Source organism: Pavona decussata, unplaced genomic scaffold (genome assembly GCF_977016875.1).
Source record: "Pavona decussata unplaced genomic scaffold, jaPavDecu1.1 SCAFFOLD_931, whole genome shotgun sequence".
Classification (NCBI taxonomy): Eukaryota; Metazoa; Cnidaria; class Anthozoa; order Scleractinia; family Agariciidae; genus Pavona; species Pavona decussata.
The window spans coordinates 126698-139739 of record NW_028145948.1 but is presented as its reverse complement, the minus strand read 5'-3'; the positions used below and the strand labels follow the sequence as shown (position 1 = coordinate 139739).

The 13042-nt window shown below is 38.9% G+C and overlaps 1 protein-coding gene and 1 pseudogene across 1 annotated transcript; both read left to right on the top strand.

Annotated features, from left to right (window-relative positions):
* Positions 1-1060, top strand: LOC146448425 (neuropeptide SIFamide receptor-like; annotated as a pseudogene).
* Positions 1061-8507: 7447 nt separating this feature from the next.
* LOC146448424 (neuropeptide SIFamide receptor-like) lies at positions 8508-11192 on the top strand. The gene has a single exon (XM_085102580.1). The coding sequence runs from the start codon at positions 8508-8510 to the stop codon at positions 9345-9347; it is 840 nt and encodes a 279-aa protein (XP_084958706.1). The 3' UTR covers positions 9348-11192.
* The last annotated feature ends 1850 nt before the right edge of the window (positions 11193-13042 follow it).

Here is a 13042-nt window from a genome sequence, read left to right as displayed (position 1 = left end):
GATCCCGCGGCGTTTCAACAAATTTCATTATTGGCATGACGGCAGCATATGTAATGATCTTTCTGGTTGCTCTCTTTGGCAATTCCTTCGGTTTGTTTGTAGTATTAAAGATATCTTCGTCTAAGAGCGCAACAAACCTCTTCATCGCCAACTTGGCCGTTGCAGATCTCCTTTTAACTTTTACAGTGATGCCTTATAACATTTTCATCTTTTACCGTGGTTTTGTATGGTTTGGAGGAGCATTGGGTACCGTCACATGTATAGCTTTGACCTATGCCATCCCGATTTCCATTGCAGCGACTGTCTTTACGATGATGCTTATTTCATTTGATAGACTTTACGCCATCTTCTATCCCTTGAGAGAAAAATTGTTCCGAAAACCGAAAATCTTGTTAGCAACCATTTGGGTCTTATCTTTTGTTCTGATGATCCCATATGTTTTCTTCTTTCATGTGGTATTTGATCCCATCACCGACGCGTGTACTTGTAAGAAGGTGTGGCAATGGGAAGATCCAAATGACCACACTTACGAGGAAACTTATCGCGTGTTGAAAACCTTCCATATCGTTGTTTTCATCACGCTGTACATCTCGCCCCTTTGTGTAGCAGGTACCAATTACTCCTTAATTTGTCGTAAATAATGGTTGCGTCAAATTCCAGGAAACGTGTCTGATAGCAACCGGGCCAACGCTGAAAAAATCTAAGCGCAAGGTGGTGCGTTTGTTGGTGACTGTGTGTGTGGTTTTTGCGCTGTGCTGGTTTCCACTATACGTCAATCACTACTTTTGGTACGTGAGACGTGATCAAATACACTTATGTATTACCAAAGGAAGTGGAGGTGATTTTTACTTGGTTATCCCATGCCAACAGTGCCATAAACCCCTGCCTTTATGTCCTACTTAACGGCGAATTTCGCAAGAAGCTTTTCGCTACCCTGGTCTGTCACTCTGATGCGCCCAGGCCATTACCACCGCAACCAGTCCCGCTTGTTGTCCGAGGGAGGCCACTTCAACTGGAACAGCATAATCGACAGCATTTGGAAGGTCCTGTTATTGAGTAATCCGGTTGACAGTATTTCCCCTAAGCCAAGAGGAGCGGGTGTGATAATAAGAACAATGTGATAAGTATTTTCCTGTGGACGAGGGTCAAATCAAAAGCAGATGAGCAAATACAAACCAGCAGAAACTATGTTATATTTATGAAAAATCATTTCTTCAATTGATGTAAACAAAAAAATTTAGAAATAGAAGTATTTAATTGGTGTAAACGAACCGCACTGATCGTTAATTCGTACCTTTTTGTTTTTGTTTTTGTTTTGTTTTTTGTTTTTTTTAATATCAAAGCAATCACCATTAAACTTCATGACTTCCCCTGTTAAAAAAATTATCCGGCAAAAAATGGTGTGGTGTTTGTACTGTCCTGGTTTCCAGTTTTCGTCAATCACTACTTTTGGTTCGTCCGGCTTGATCAAGTACACCCATTTGCGACGGAAGTCCAGTTGAAAATAACCTGGATAGCTGATGCCAACAGTTCCATCAACCCCTGCGTTTATTTCCCACTTAACAGCGAATTTCGTAGAAAACTTTTCGCTACTCTGGTCTTTACACGTCACACTGAGGAAGACACCAGGCCATTACCTCCGCAACCAGTCCCGCTTGCTGTCCGAGGCTAGGTAGGCCACTGCAACTGGAACAGCATAATCGTCAGCACTTGAAGGGTCCTGTTGTTGAGTGACCTGGTTGACAGTTTTTATCCAAAGCAAAGAAATAGAAATATGTTTTAAGTGAATTGTAATTTTATTCGACATTGTTATCAAGCTTGAGCAACTGTTGACGTCATACTGCATGGTCATGTAGCTAGTTAACCTAATTAGAACTAAACCAATGGGGACGCTTATTTAAAGATAGCATATACATACTAATGATTTCAATCAGTGGTTGGATCAAGCGTTCAAGCAGGCTTGCTGCAAAAGGCAGGGGTATTGGCTTGGCCAGTTACAGATCCGTCTGAGTTTTAAGGTTGTCAGAAGTTAGAGGGGAACTTGCACGCTCGTTAATCATTCCCAGTGTAAGGAAGGAGCGAGTATCCACGGACCTGTTCATTCAAATGTTCAACCATGATTCAGGTTCCCATTTCCACTTGTTAGCACTTCTCATGAAAAGGAAAAATTCTGTTGGTCGATCTCTTGAAGCTGAAGTTTTCTTACTTCTTATTCTAAACCCATACGAGTGCTGCACCAAAATCCACGAACATGTATTTTAATTGTGTGTTTTATAATAAAGGATCAGTACCACCAAGGATTACGCTGTCGAAGAATCGCTTTATCAGGTTTTACATTTTTTTAAGTTTTTACAAAGGTTCTAACTCCTCGTGTAAATTGGTATGACAGAGAAAAATTAGGGTTTCGCCCGCTGAAAAAGCGAAATACGCAGGGAAACTCACGCCAACGCTTAAAGTATGCTAGATGAAACTGAGCTACCGTGAACAACACCAGTGTGTCAAAACAAGTGCGCATGTCATCATTAAATTAACCCGAAATACTTATTGCGTGTGGCTATCTTACGTACAAACCTCATGTAAGCTAAGTGACAGGATTGACCCGTTGTAGTTAGTATACAATCATATTTTGTCAATAACAAAATAAATCGGAGGTTTTTAATTCTACAGATTTTTGCTTCCCTCCTTGCCCTGTTTCTTTGCTCCGGTACCCGACTTTTGCAGGAAAGTCTAGTTACCAAACGAAATCGAACTTTAAGCACATACGCGATGGCGATAGCAACGGACGCTAGAGAGAAAGAAAAAATATATATTAAATCACCATAACAATGCCTCTGCAGGTGCAAGAAAAATCTTTACGCATTTCTTTGACGTTCTGGGAGAACATGAACACCATCACGGTTTCTGCTAATTATGTTCCCAGATGATCTGCTACATGGGACCGGAAAAACGCTTTAGAATTATCACAAAATAAACCAGATAATTAATGTGGGGATATATTTATGGCTGACATTTTCGTTGCCGTTGCCGTCGTGACTGCGTAAGATCCCTAATTAGTGATGAGACACAACGTCAAGAGGTTATGAAGTCGAAATTAATCGTTGCTGATTTATCCGGCGGCAGCTTCTTAAGTTTCCTGATATCGCTGCTGTTGCCATTTTTAAAAATCCTCCGAGTATCGTAAGTTGTAGTCACAAGTTAGCGCAATTTGCAATAATCCGTGCTTCATGGAATTGTAGCAACCTACTATACGTAAACAACAAATATAGGCAATTAATTTCCCGTAGTTACTATGACGAAAAAATAATAATAAGTCACACTTATATACGGACTTCTGACACGGTTTGATCATTGAAAATTGAAAATTCAGGTATAGCTTATTACTCACTAGGTTATGACCAATAAGAAACAAGTTCTGTTTCTAATTAGCCAATAATCTATATCCCTTTATTAACTCATGTCAACTACACTTTTAGAAACTACATTCATTTATCCACTGCCAAGTTACCAAAGAAACGACGACACGACTGTTGGCCGAGCAGTTGTCTTAAGCTAAAAATCATCCTTTCTCGGATCGTTGCAAAGTCATCATTGTCCGAAGGTGAGTGTGATTTGCTAGCAGATAAATGTTCTTTCTTGTTGTCAAGGCGTTTTAAATATCGCTAACGAATTTTGCCGTCCAAAAGAAATTGAAAATACTACCGGTAATTTAATACACAGACATTTTTTAAGGCGCTTGAAGGCAATACTGAGTTGTCGTCGTTTTTAGCAGGAAAACATTTTCTCATCCGTTTTTTTTTTTTTAATGTTGCTGCGTCCCTAATAAGGTTGGGAAGTTTTCCCTCGGTAAGTTTCTGTTGTAAAAAAAAGATAATAATAAATAAAAAATTGGCATGACAGTCGCCTCAGGAATGTACAGCACGTTTCCTTGACCGGTACTTATGTTATGACAACTTTGACTATGTAAAAGTTTGGAAAAAAATTTTTCTAGCGTGTCTTGTTCAAAAAACAGAATGCACGTTTCAGGCCGATTAATGGACAAAGTTGCTTGATAGCGAAAATTGCTCTGTCGTTTTCAAAAGACTGGTACTGCTACTGCGACCAAGAAAAACTCATGAATGTGAGCAAATGTACATAGCTTTTTCAAAGTCATCAACAACCGCTTGTTCACCCTTGACACACGAGCAAGTTACAATTGTTGAAAACCTTGTCATGCCGGGTAGCATCAAGTCTTGTGGTATCAGTCAAAGATTAACATAAATTTTATTGAAAGTATCCGTCATAAATTTTGTCAGTAGTTAACCCTCTTTCTGAGAATAGGGTCGGCATGAAGCCCATTTTGCGAAAGACCCGAAAACCTTTTGGGTGCATAAGAACTTATTTTCATTATTTTAACCGATTTAAGACACGAATTATTAGTGAAAACGTGCGTATATGTTCCCAACAATTATGAATATATCTGACATTTAGCTTAACAATAACAATTGCCTTTCCGTTCAGGTTTTTTTTTACACGAAAAAAAGTTTTAGTTAACGGGACATTTGAGAAACGGGCCCTAGTAAAAGAAAATTGCATAAAAAATAGTCGAATTCGGAACAAAACAATTATCCGACAAGGGATAAAAAGTGGAAAAGTGAAAGACTGCAAAGTAGCATGTAAATTTCTTCTAGTCTTTAATCACCTTTTAGCCATTGAATAAATAAAATACTCCGTGATCTTTTAGACTCGCCCTTAAAAAATTTGTGCAAACAGTCACCAAGGATAGAGGCCAATAACTATATATTTTTCTTAACATTCAATGTTTCTTTACGTTTAATTTATAACTGGAAAATAACAGAAGAAACCTAACTTTGCCGTCAATGGTCTGAATTTCAGCTGTTTACTCTGTCCAAGGCTAATATTCTAAGCTCGTCAAGTTGACATTTAAGGAAAATTAAAGTTTGAAATTAAAAAGACGAATGAACGACAGGAAGGGTGATAATGCAATGAAGGCAACCTGTTTGTTAATGAATTGCTAGAAATGATAAATCGACTCTTGTTTCACTGCCACGTCACGTGATCAATTTAAACCAATCAGACCTGGAGAAAATTTACAAGTGAAGCATATGAGATATTAGTATTCACGCTGTAATTACTATTAAACATGTGAAGCTTCAAAAACCGCTGATTTATAAAAACTTTAGCTGCAGATATATGATTGAGTGTGTTAACGATTATTAAAGCCAAAAACTTGAACTATATTCGACCGTTTCCTCAAGTATTTTAATAGTTTGAGTACCTCACTGTATTTGAGACACTTCCAGCGGCGTAACTTAGAAGACCAGACATATCTATCCACGTAGTTTGTTGTTTATTTCATGTTAGAACTTCCTCAATGATTTCTAATTCTAAAGTGGAAGAGACTTTGGCGAGTTATTCGTATTTTCACTTGATCTACTTTGCAAGGCAGTCCGTGGGGAACCTTACGCAAATACGAAGGTGATGACAACGGACGCCATAAACAAAGAAAAAAAAATTTTAATGAGCAAAATAATGCCTCTGTGTAATGAAATATCTTAATGCATTTCTATGACGTACTCGGCAGATAAAAACAACGTCAAATGGTCAAATTAAAAGTTCTTCGGAGAAGAGGAACTGGAAACGCGGTTTCTACTAATTATGTTCTCATATAATTCAGCTACGTGCTACAAGAAGAACGGTGTGGAATTATCATACATTAGACCAGACAATGGGTATGTGTGTAGTTTTAGGTAACGAGTTTTCGTTGCCGTTGCCGTCGTAGTTGAGTAAGGTCGCTAATGATGAGCAGCAACGTGAAGAAGTTATAAAGTCGAAATTAATCGTTGTTTTAAGGTGATGTATGTGGCAGCAGTTTCTAGAGCTTTCCGATATCGCAGCTGTTGCCTAATTACAAGTTGGCGCAGTTTGTAATAAGCCGATGCTTCATGGAATTGTAGCAACGCACTCTACCTTCCTAGGATTAAGGGATTACGCATTAAACGGCAAACGTTCTCAGAAAGTAGTCCTAAAATTGTGCACAACAATTCTGGTGGCTAACAGAGAATACAGGAAATTAATGTCCCGTTGTTACTTACACCAAAAATAGTACGCTTGATCTTTCTATAATTGGCCACACTGTATGTACTTGAAATGCAGCTCTTGCTTAATGCACACTAGGTTATGGGAATTGCGACCAATAAGAAACAACTCCCGTTTCTAATTGCTCAATAATCTATATCACTTTATTCATCCACACCTGTCAACTACACTTTATGAAGCTAAACTCACTTATCCACTGTCAAGTTACAAATACGACTGTTGGCCTAGCAGTTGTCTTCAGCTTAAAGTCATCCTTTTTTGGATCGTTCCTAAGTCATCATTTTTCGAAGGTGAGTTTGATTTGCCAGTAGATGAATGTACCGTTGTCAAAGTGCTTGAAACATCGCTAAAGAATTTTGTCGTCCATAAGAAATCGAAAATACTAATTTAATTGACAGGAACAATATAAGGTTCTTAAAGACAATACTGAGTTGTTAGTTTTAACACAGAAAAATATTTTCTCGGCATTTTTTAATGTTTAGTTTTTAAAAGTTGTGAGATTTTTTTCTTGGTAAGTTTCGGTTGTAAAAAAAAAAGGGCAAAACGGTCGTGTTAGCAGTGACGCAACGTTTCCTTAATCGGTATTTATGTTATCACAACTTTGGCTATGAAGAAGTTTGGAGAATTTTCTGTAGAAAGTCATCTTAAAAAAAAAAAAAAAGAGTACACGTTTCACGCCGATTTATGGACAAAGTTGCTTGATAGAGAAATTTACTCTGTCGTTTGTAAAAGAGTAGTACTGATGCCGCGATCAAGGAAAGCTTGTAGATGTGAGCAAACATACATAGCCTTTCAAAGTCATCAACGAACGCTTGGTCACCTTTTACCGACGAACAAGTAAAAGTCGCGGGAAAACTTGCCACGCCAGGATAGCGGAAGTCTTGTGGTATCGTTCAAAGAATAACTTAAATTTTATTGGAAGTATAACACGCCGTTAGTCAGTTGTCAGTAACTCTCTCTCTGAGAATAGGGTACATGAAACCCACTTTTTGAAAGATCAGATAACCTTTTTGGTAAATAAGTACTTATTTTATTTCCTTTAACTGATGAAGCAAGAACTTTTAGTTAAAACTTGCGTATTAGCTGATTTTCATTGGCTCTACATAAGTTATTCCAAATGTTTTCCTTTTCCTTGCGGGAAATGACAATTGAAAAGAGCTGGTTTGTTTTTAAATGATTATGTAAAGTGACATTTTTCAATGGAAGCATTGCCGTCAACAATCACCTTTCAAAAGACAACTACGTTGGTGGAGTCCGTGGGTCGGTTTGACACGAATTGGCGGTAAACTGACATAACGCTCGAAATCTCGCGAAGCCAAATCAAACGAGGACAAACTATTGATTTCCAGTATACAAGGAGTTTGTGCGGCTGATGATAGTTGTTTGAAATGACTATTTCATTTTTCTAGCTTTTCAAATAACACCCGAGCGACACAATCTACTTTTCTTCACTTTAAAAGGAGAAATTCCCTTTTCTGAAAAAATGGATGTGAAAAGTTTGTTGCCATGGTAACATCAAAGTTAATGGACACTAAACGACTACGTGGCGTTTGCTCAAATATTACAAAAGTTATTCGGGTTTAAAATCGCCGTGAGATGAATCTGCACCCCTCCGCCCAGTCTAGATACTGTATCGATAAGACGCTAGTGTCATTTCTGTCTGACGTTATTATGCCATCAGTTCCGTGTAATACGGTCGCGCTTCAATTGATGAAAACAAAAAATAATCATAAGAAATAGAAGCATGTTATCAGTGTATTTTAATTTTATTTAAAAATGTTGTGACTTAACAAACCTGTGGCCTATTTTGTTAAAGTCATTTTTTTCTAGAAGGCTAATAAAAACAGATACCGCCCCATATCCACTCCAGTTAATGTTATTGTGGCAGTGAGCGTCATACTTCCTGATCACTCAGGGGGAGAAACTTGGAATGCACCAGAACAAATCAATACCGTTTGAGACACTGCTGACATTATAGTGATCATCTAGCTAGGTAACCTAATAAGAACAAAATCAATGAGAACGATCATTTGTAGAAAGCATGCACATGCTGATGATTTCAATCAGTGGTTGGATTTATGGGATCTAATTTTTACAGGCAGCAGGAATTCTGCTCCTTAAAGTCGTTGTTCTATCGCTTTCAGAATATATGTGGGTCTTCATATATTTAAAAAATATATTTTTTTAAAACATCCTTACAAAATGTTCAAAGGTAATCTGAAGGCGTTTTGGATGTTTCTGACTGTTTTCCCGAATTTTCAGAAGATTTCTGAGAATCATCAACTGAAGGATTTTTCGTTTATATTCAAATAGCGATAACTCAAAACGTCTTGTAGCTCTTTTGTGGTTGATCTTTCTATGATGCTCGTCCTAATCCTTCTTTTTGTCTTTACATTCATTTCTTTACAGAAATGAATGCCACTGATTCTCCAAGCGCACCTACTAATACGATCGCTTCAGCAGATCTGTACTCAATCGCAGCGAAGATTGGTTTGATCTCAGCCTACATCTTCATCTTCACGATGGCGCTGTTCGCCAATTCTATTGGATTGTACGTGGCTTGCTCCAAAGCACCTTCAAGACGAATAACGGATCTGCTGATTAAAAACTTAGCGATCGCCGACTTGATTTTTACCGTTACAGTTATGCCGGATACAGTGATTTTCATAATTTACGAAGGCCCTCGCTGGATCGGTGGTACATTGGGCCATGTTACTTGCAAATTGGTATTCTATGCCGTGCCAGTGTCTATCGCTGCTTCTGTGATAACATTGACTGTCATTTCCTTTGATCGTTTCTGTGCCATTTTCTTTCCTTTAAGCCAGGCCTTGTTCCATAAGCACAAAACCATCACCGCGATAATTTGGCTCATTTCCTTGATTACCATGGCGCCAAACTTGCTGTTCTTCCAAGTTTTCCAGGATGGTGGACGATATTATTGTTACCAGGTGTGGCCATGGGCTGAAGACTTAGAAGAAACATTTCTCGCCCTGAAGATATCCCATGTGGTCTTTTTTGTCCTTCTGTATGCCCTTCCACTGTTGATAATAGCGGTGGTTAACGGCCTCGTTGCGCAACGAGTTTGGTTTCACAAGTCGCCTGGAAATGCTGCCAGTCTTAACAGGACCTCAGCTGAAGTCACAAAACGGAGGGCAGTCAAAATGCTGGTCGCCATTGTCGTTGTCTTCGCATTGTGTTGGTTGCCCACCTACGTGAATCACTACTTGATGTTTTTTCAGCCAGTTGTCTGAGATGAGGTCCCCATCGTGGTTGCGCATTTGATGTTTTGGGTATCGCATGCGAATAGTGCAATAAATCCACTCCTCTATATCGCTTTCAATAAAAACTTTCGTTACGCGTTTCTGAACGCCACGATCGCTTTCTTCGCATCTCCTATCCATGCTCTTAGCACGTGCACGGCCTACATTATGGAGAGGCATTCAACATCAGAAGCCGCACAGCAGCAAATCGATTTGCCCTTAAGACCAAGACAGCACGGTGAATTTCGTGTGACACCCGGGACAAGGAAACCACCAAAAACGCCAGTTGTTGAAAATGGCACCGGGAATATCCGTGAAACCAGACTGTAATCCATAGAATGCTTTTTTATGACATTGATGGCAGTCATTATGCCTGATTATACGTGCTAGACGGAATTAAGAAAAGTAGTCAGAACTCATGTATTCTTAGAGGACAGCACGCACGGACTAGTTACATACGACCTTTCTGGCGAAATTACTAGCCTAAATATTTGAGATGATAAAGACATGCATGTTTATTTTTCATGAATCTTGCATGGCTACTGAAATGGAAAGTTCAGTATTTCGCCCTTTTTTTTTTCTTTTCTTTTATCGGCCTTTGTGCCGTTTAGTGCACAGGTGTAGATTAAAGTTTATGACATAAAATTAAACGGAATTTACTTTCAGTATAATTGGTGATGGTACCCATGACCTGCTGTGTAATAAGTTAGGTCTGAGTTTTCAGTATCATAGTTTTAACGTATAGTGGCATGCCATATGCTTGTTGCTAACCTAACTTTTTCGGATTCGGGGTTTCAGTGGGATATATTAGCCCAAGTGCAAAGTCATTTTTGTTCGAGGCTTGTGTCACACCCTCCACTCTACTACAAGGTTTTTAAGTAAAGCGTTTACGGCATAAAGCAATAAGCCAATTTATAAGCACTATAAATTTCTACAAATATTCACATTGTGATTGTAATTTATATCGGTTTTTATTTTTTTATTTTTTTTTTAGTCCAGCATTTTTATCACGAGCCCCTGGTTCGGGAGATTGGGCGACCACTCCCTATGCCCTCGACTTTAAATAATTATTGCATTATGTTGTGTTGTATTGTATTGTATTGTATTGTATTGTATTGTATTGTATTGTATTGTATTGTATTGTATTGAATTGTATTGTAAGTTGATGGGACTTAAAAAGGAGATTAGAGAAGTTATATAATTAAACAGATCTGTCACACAATCTGCTAGTAAGGCAAACGCTCTCCTTCTTTATGTTCAAAGGTCAAATTTACCTCTTGTGCCGGGCGTGTTATGCTATTTCAGGGCCAATCACCTTGCAGCTTTTCGAATGTGTCAATAAATACCATGCGCATACATCTGCATGTCCTTGTTTCTCTTCATATTTCTCAGATCTTTCTACGCATTGGACAAAAAATTACCACCCACCCCCTTCTTTTTCTTAACTTGATCGTTCTAGGCCGTTTACAGATTCTGTTTAAGTATAATTCACAAGCCTTATTCTTTATTTAACTGTTACATGGTATAGTTAATACCCATTGTTCATGTAATAAGTATATTGTGCTTTTCTCTCTGGGGACTTCAAGTCCTAAAAAACTGTAGTTCATGTTCTTAATCTTATCTGTACTTGTGTATCCCCTATTCAGAGGGACTATTTTGCCTGTGTTATAGTGACCTCGTGGTTGGATGTCTGCAGCATGCCTGCTCATTGAAACATTATTGTAATTGTTACAGTTAGTATTCAGCTCAGTTCTGTTTTTGACTCATAGAGCATTTCTGCTCATTGAACTTTGTTACAGATGTTGCAGTTAGTATTCAGCCCAGTGCTGTTGTGGACTTAAAGTGCCCACAACCGAATTTTTTTTATTTTCTTATCTGAATCTAAACATCACCCAAAAAAATTCCGCGAAATTTTTTTTCGATTTGCATTAAACGCAATTTTTTTATGAATTTTACATATCTTTGAAATCTTATTTTATTGCGGTCAATCCACCCCGCTGATAAGAATGCCAACGGGCTCACAATAGGGCCATGTGACATAGTCTGTGACGTAGATTCTCGTGTCTGTGCACTCACTTGACCTTCAGTAAAGTCCGTTCGCCAGATTCACCGGTAGAAAGGGAAAAATTAGCTCCAAATAAGTATATTCCATGGAAGAAAGCTTATCTGACACGGAAAGTGAGCAAACCGCTGAAGAAAGCAGCCAGAACGAATTTGAAAGCGTCGAAGTCGAGGCGATAGATGGCGTCCACGAAACAAGTAATACGTGTGAAGATGATGATACATTCGAACCGTACGCGGACGAGCCGATAGCAGACGAAGAATGGCTAAAAAAGAAATCGCAAGGAACGGATACGAGGAGCGACGACTCGAAGAAGATTTAACGAAACGCTTGGAGAATAGAGTGCGTGTTGGTGAATGGTAAAGTTCTCACCTTTTTTGTATTTTGCATATACACGCTCCTCATTATAATCTGTCAAAACTATGGCCAAGTACTCACATACCTTCGATCGAATTATTTTCCATTTTCGTGTACTTGTGGTAACTGTAGCCGTGATCTGCTAGCAAATATCAGCGAGTGCTACTCCTTCAAGGAGCTGGAAGGCTGCTGTGAAGCGCTGACTAACGACATTGTTCTCACGGAACTACAGGAAGGACACGTGTTGAACTGTGATAATAGGGACGACGACGACGACGACGAGTCGAGACGACGACGACCGGAAGTCTTTCAATGCATGTGGCAGCTTCTGCGCTTGTCATAGATGTCGTCCACATGGTGTTGAGGACGTCAAAACAACCGATTTGCCGTCTTCGAGTGAACGTAAGTATTAAAATTGATGTTTCTCATCTTTGTGTCCATTTTATCATGTCTTATAATAAAATTTGCTCAAAGGAAACTTATTTTCTGCTTTTTACCGAAAGCTGGACGCAAATATATCCGTCAAGTTAGACAACTGAGAGCTGAATTGCTCGATGGCGGCGGGAAAGAATCCGTAAGTGTTTTAGTTTGCCTTCAATTCTTATGACTGTATAAATATTTGTCCAGAGAGACTATTTCAGTAAACTAAGATTAGATTTTTACCGAAGCATTCTATCCTGGGTTCCCAGGCGTACAAATTGGGGCAGAAGTGACCGCTTAAAACAAGCTTAAAAGAGCATGGACACTTTCGCTGGTTCTCAGGATTCTTCGATTGAGACTCTTCCGATAGAAGAAGGAATTCTTCTTCGTTAATGGTATTGTGCTCAAGACTTAAAAGAAGCAACTATCGTATTTCTTAAAATGACGCCAGCTACAACTTTCAGAGCTTCGAGGTCGGGGGCTTGCTAAAACATTTGTTATTTGTTTTTCGCGCCGTTCGGTGTCCTCAACCCAGCTTGCTTAAATATTAGTTTTTCCCACCGTGAACAGCCTCCTCGTCCCAGGTCCTATTCGGTCACGCTTGTCGTCGTCCACGGACTCGTCGAGACTGCTTAACAGGCCTGCACGACTCACTGCGTTATGTTGTGTACATTTTTCTAAACGCTGCCTTATTTTTTCCCTAACGAGCATGTTTAAGAGATTGTACTCTCTTGTAGGATATAATTGGCGGATTTTTGCGCTTGCTATTTTTTTTGTGCCCTTTTTTTATTTTGAAACCCCGTCGTGGTGGTTAGGTTTTCAGAGATAAGACGGTTATACTTTTCAA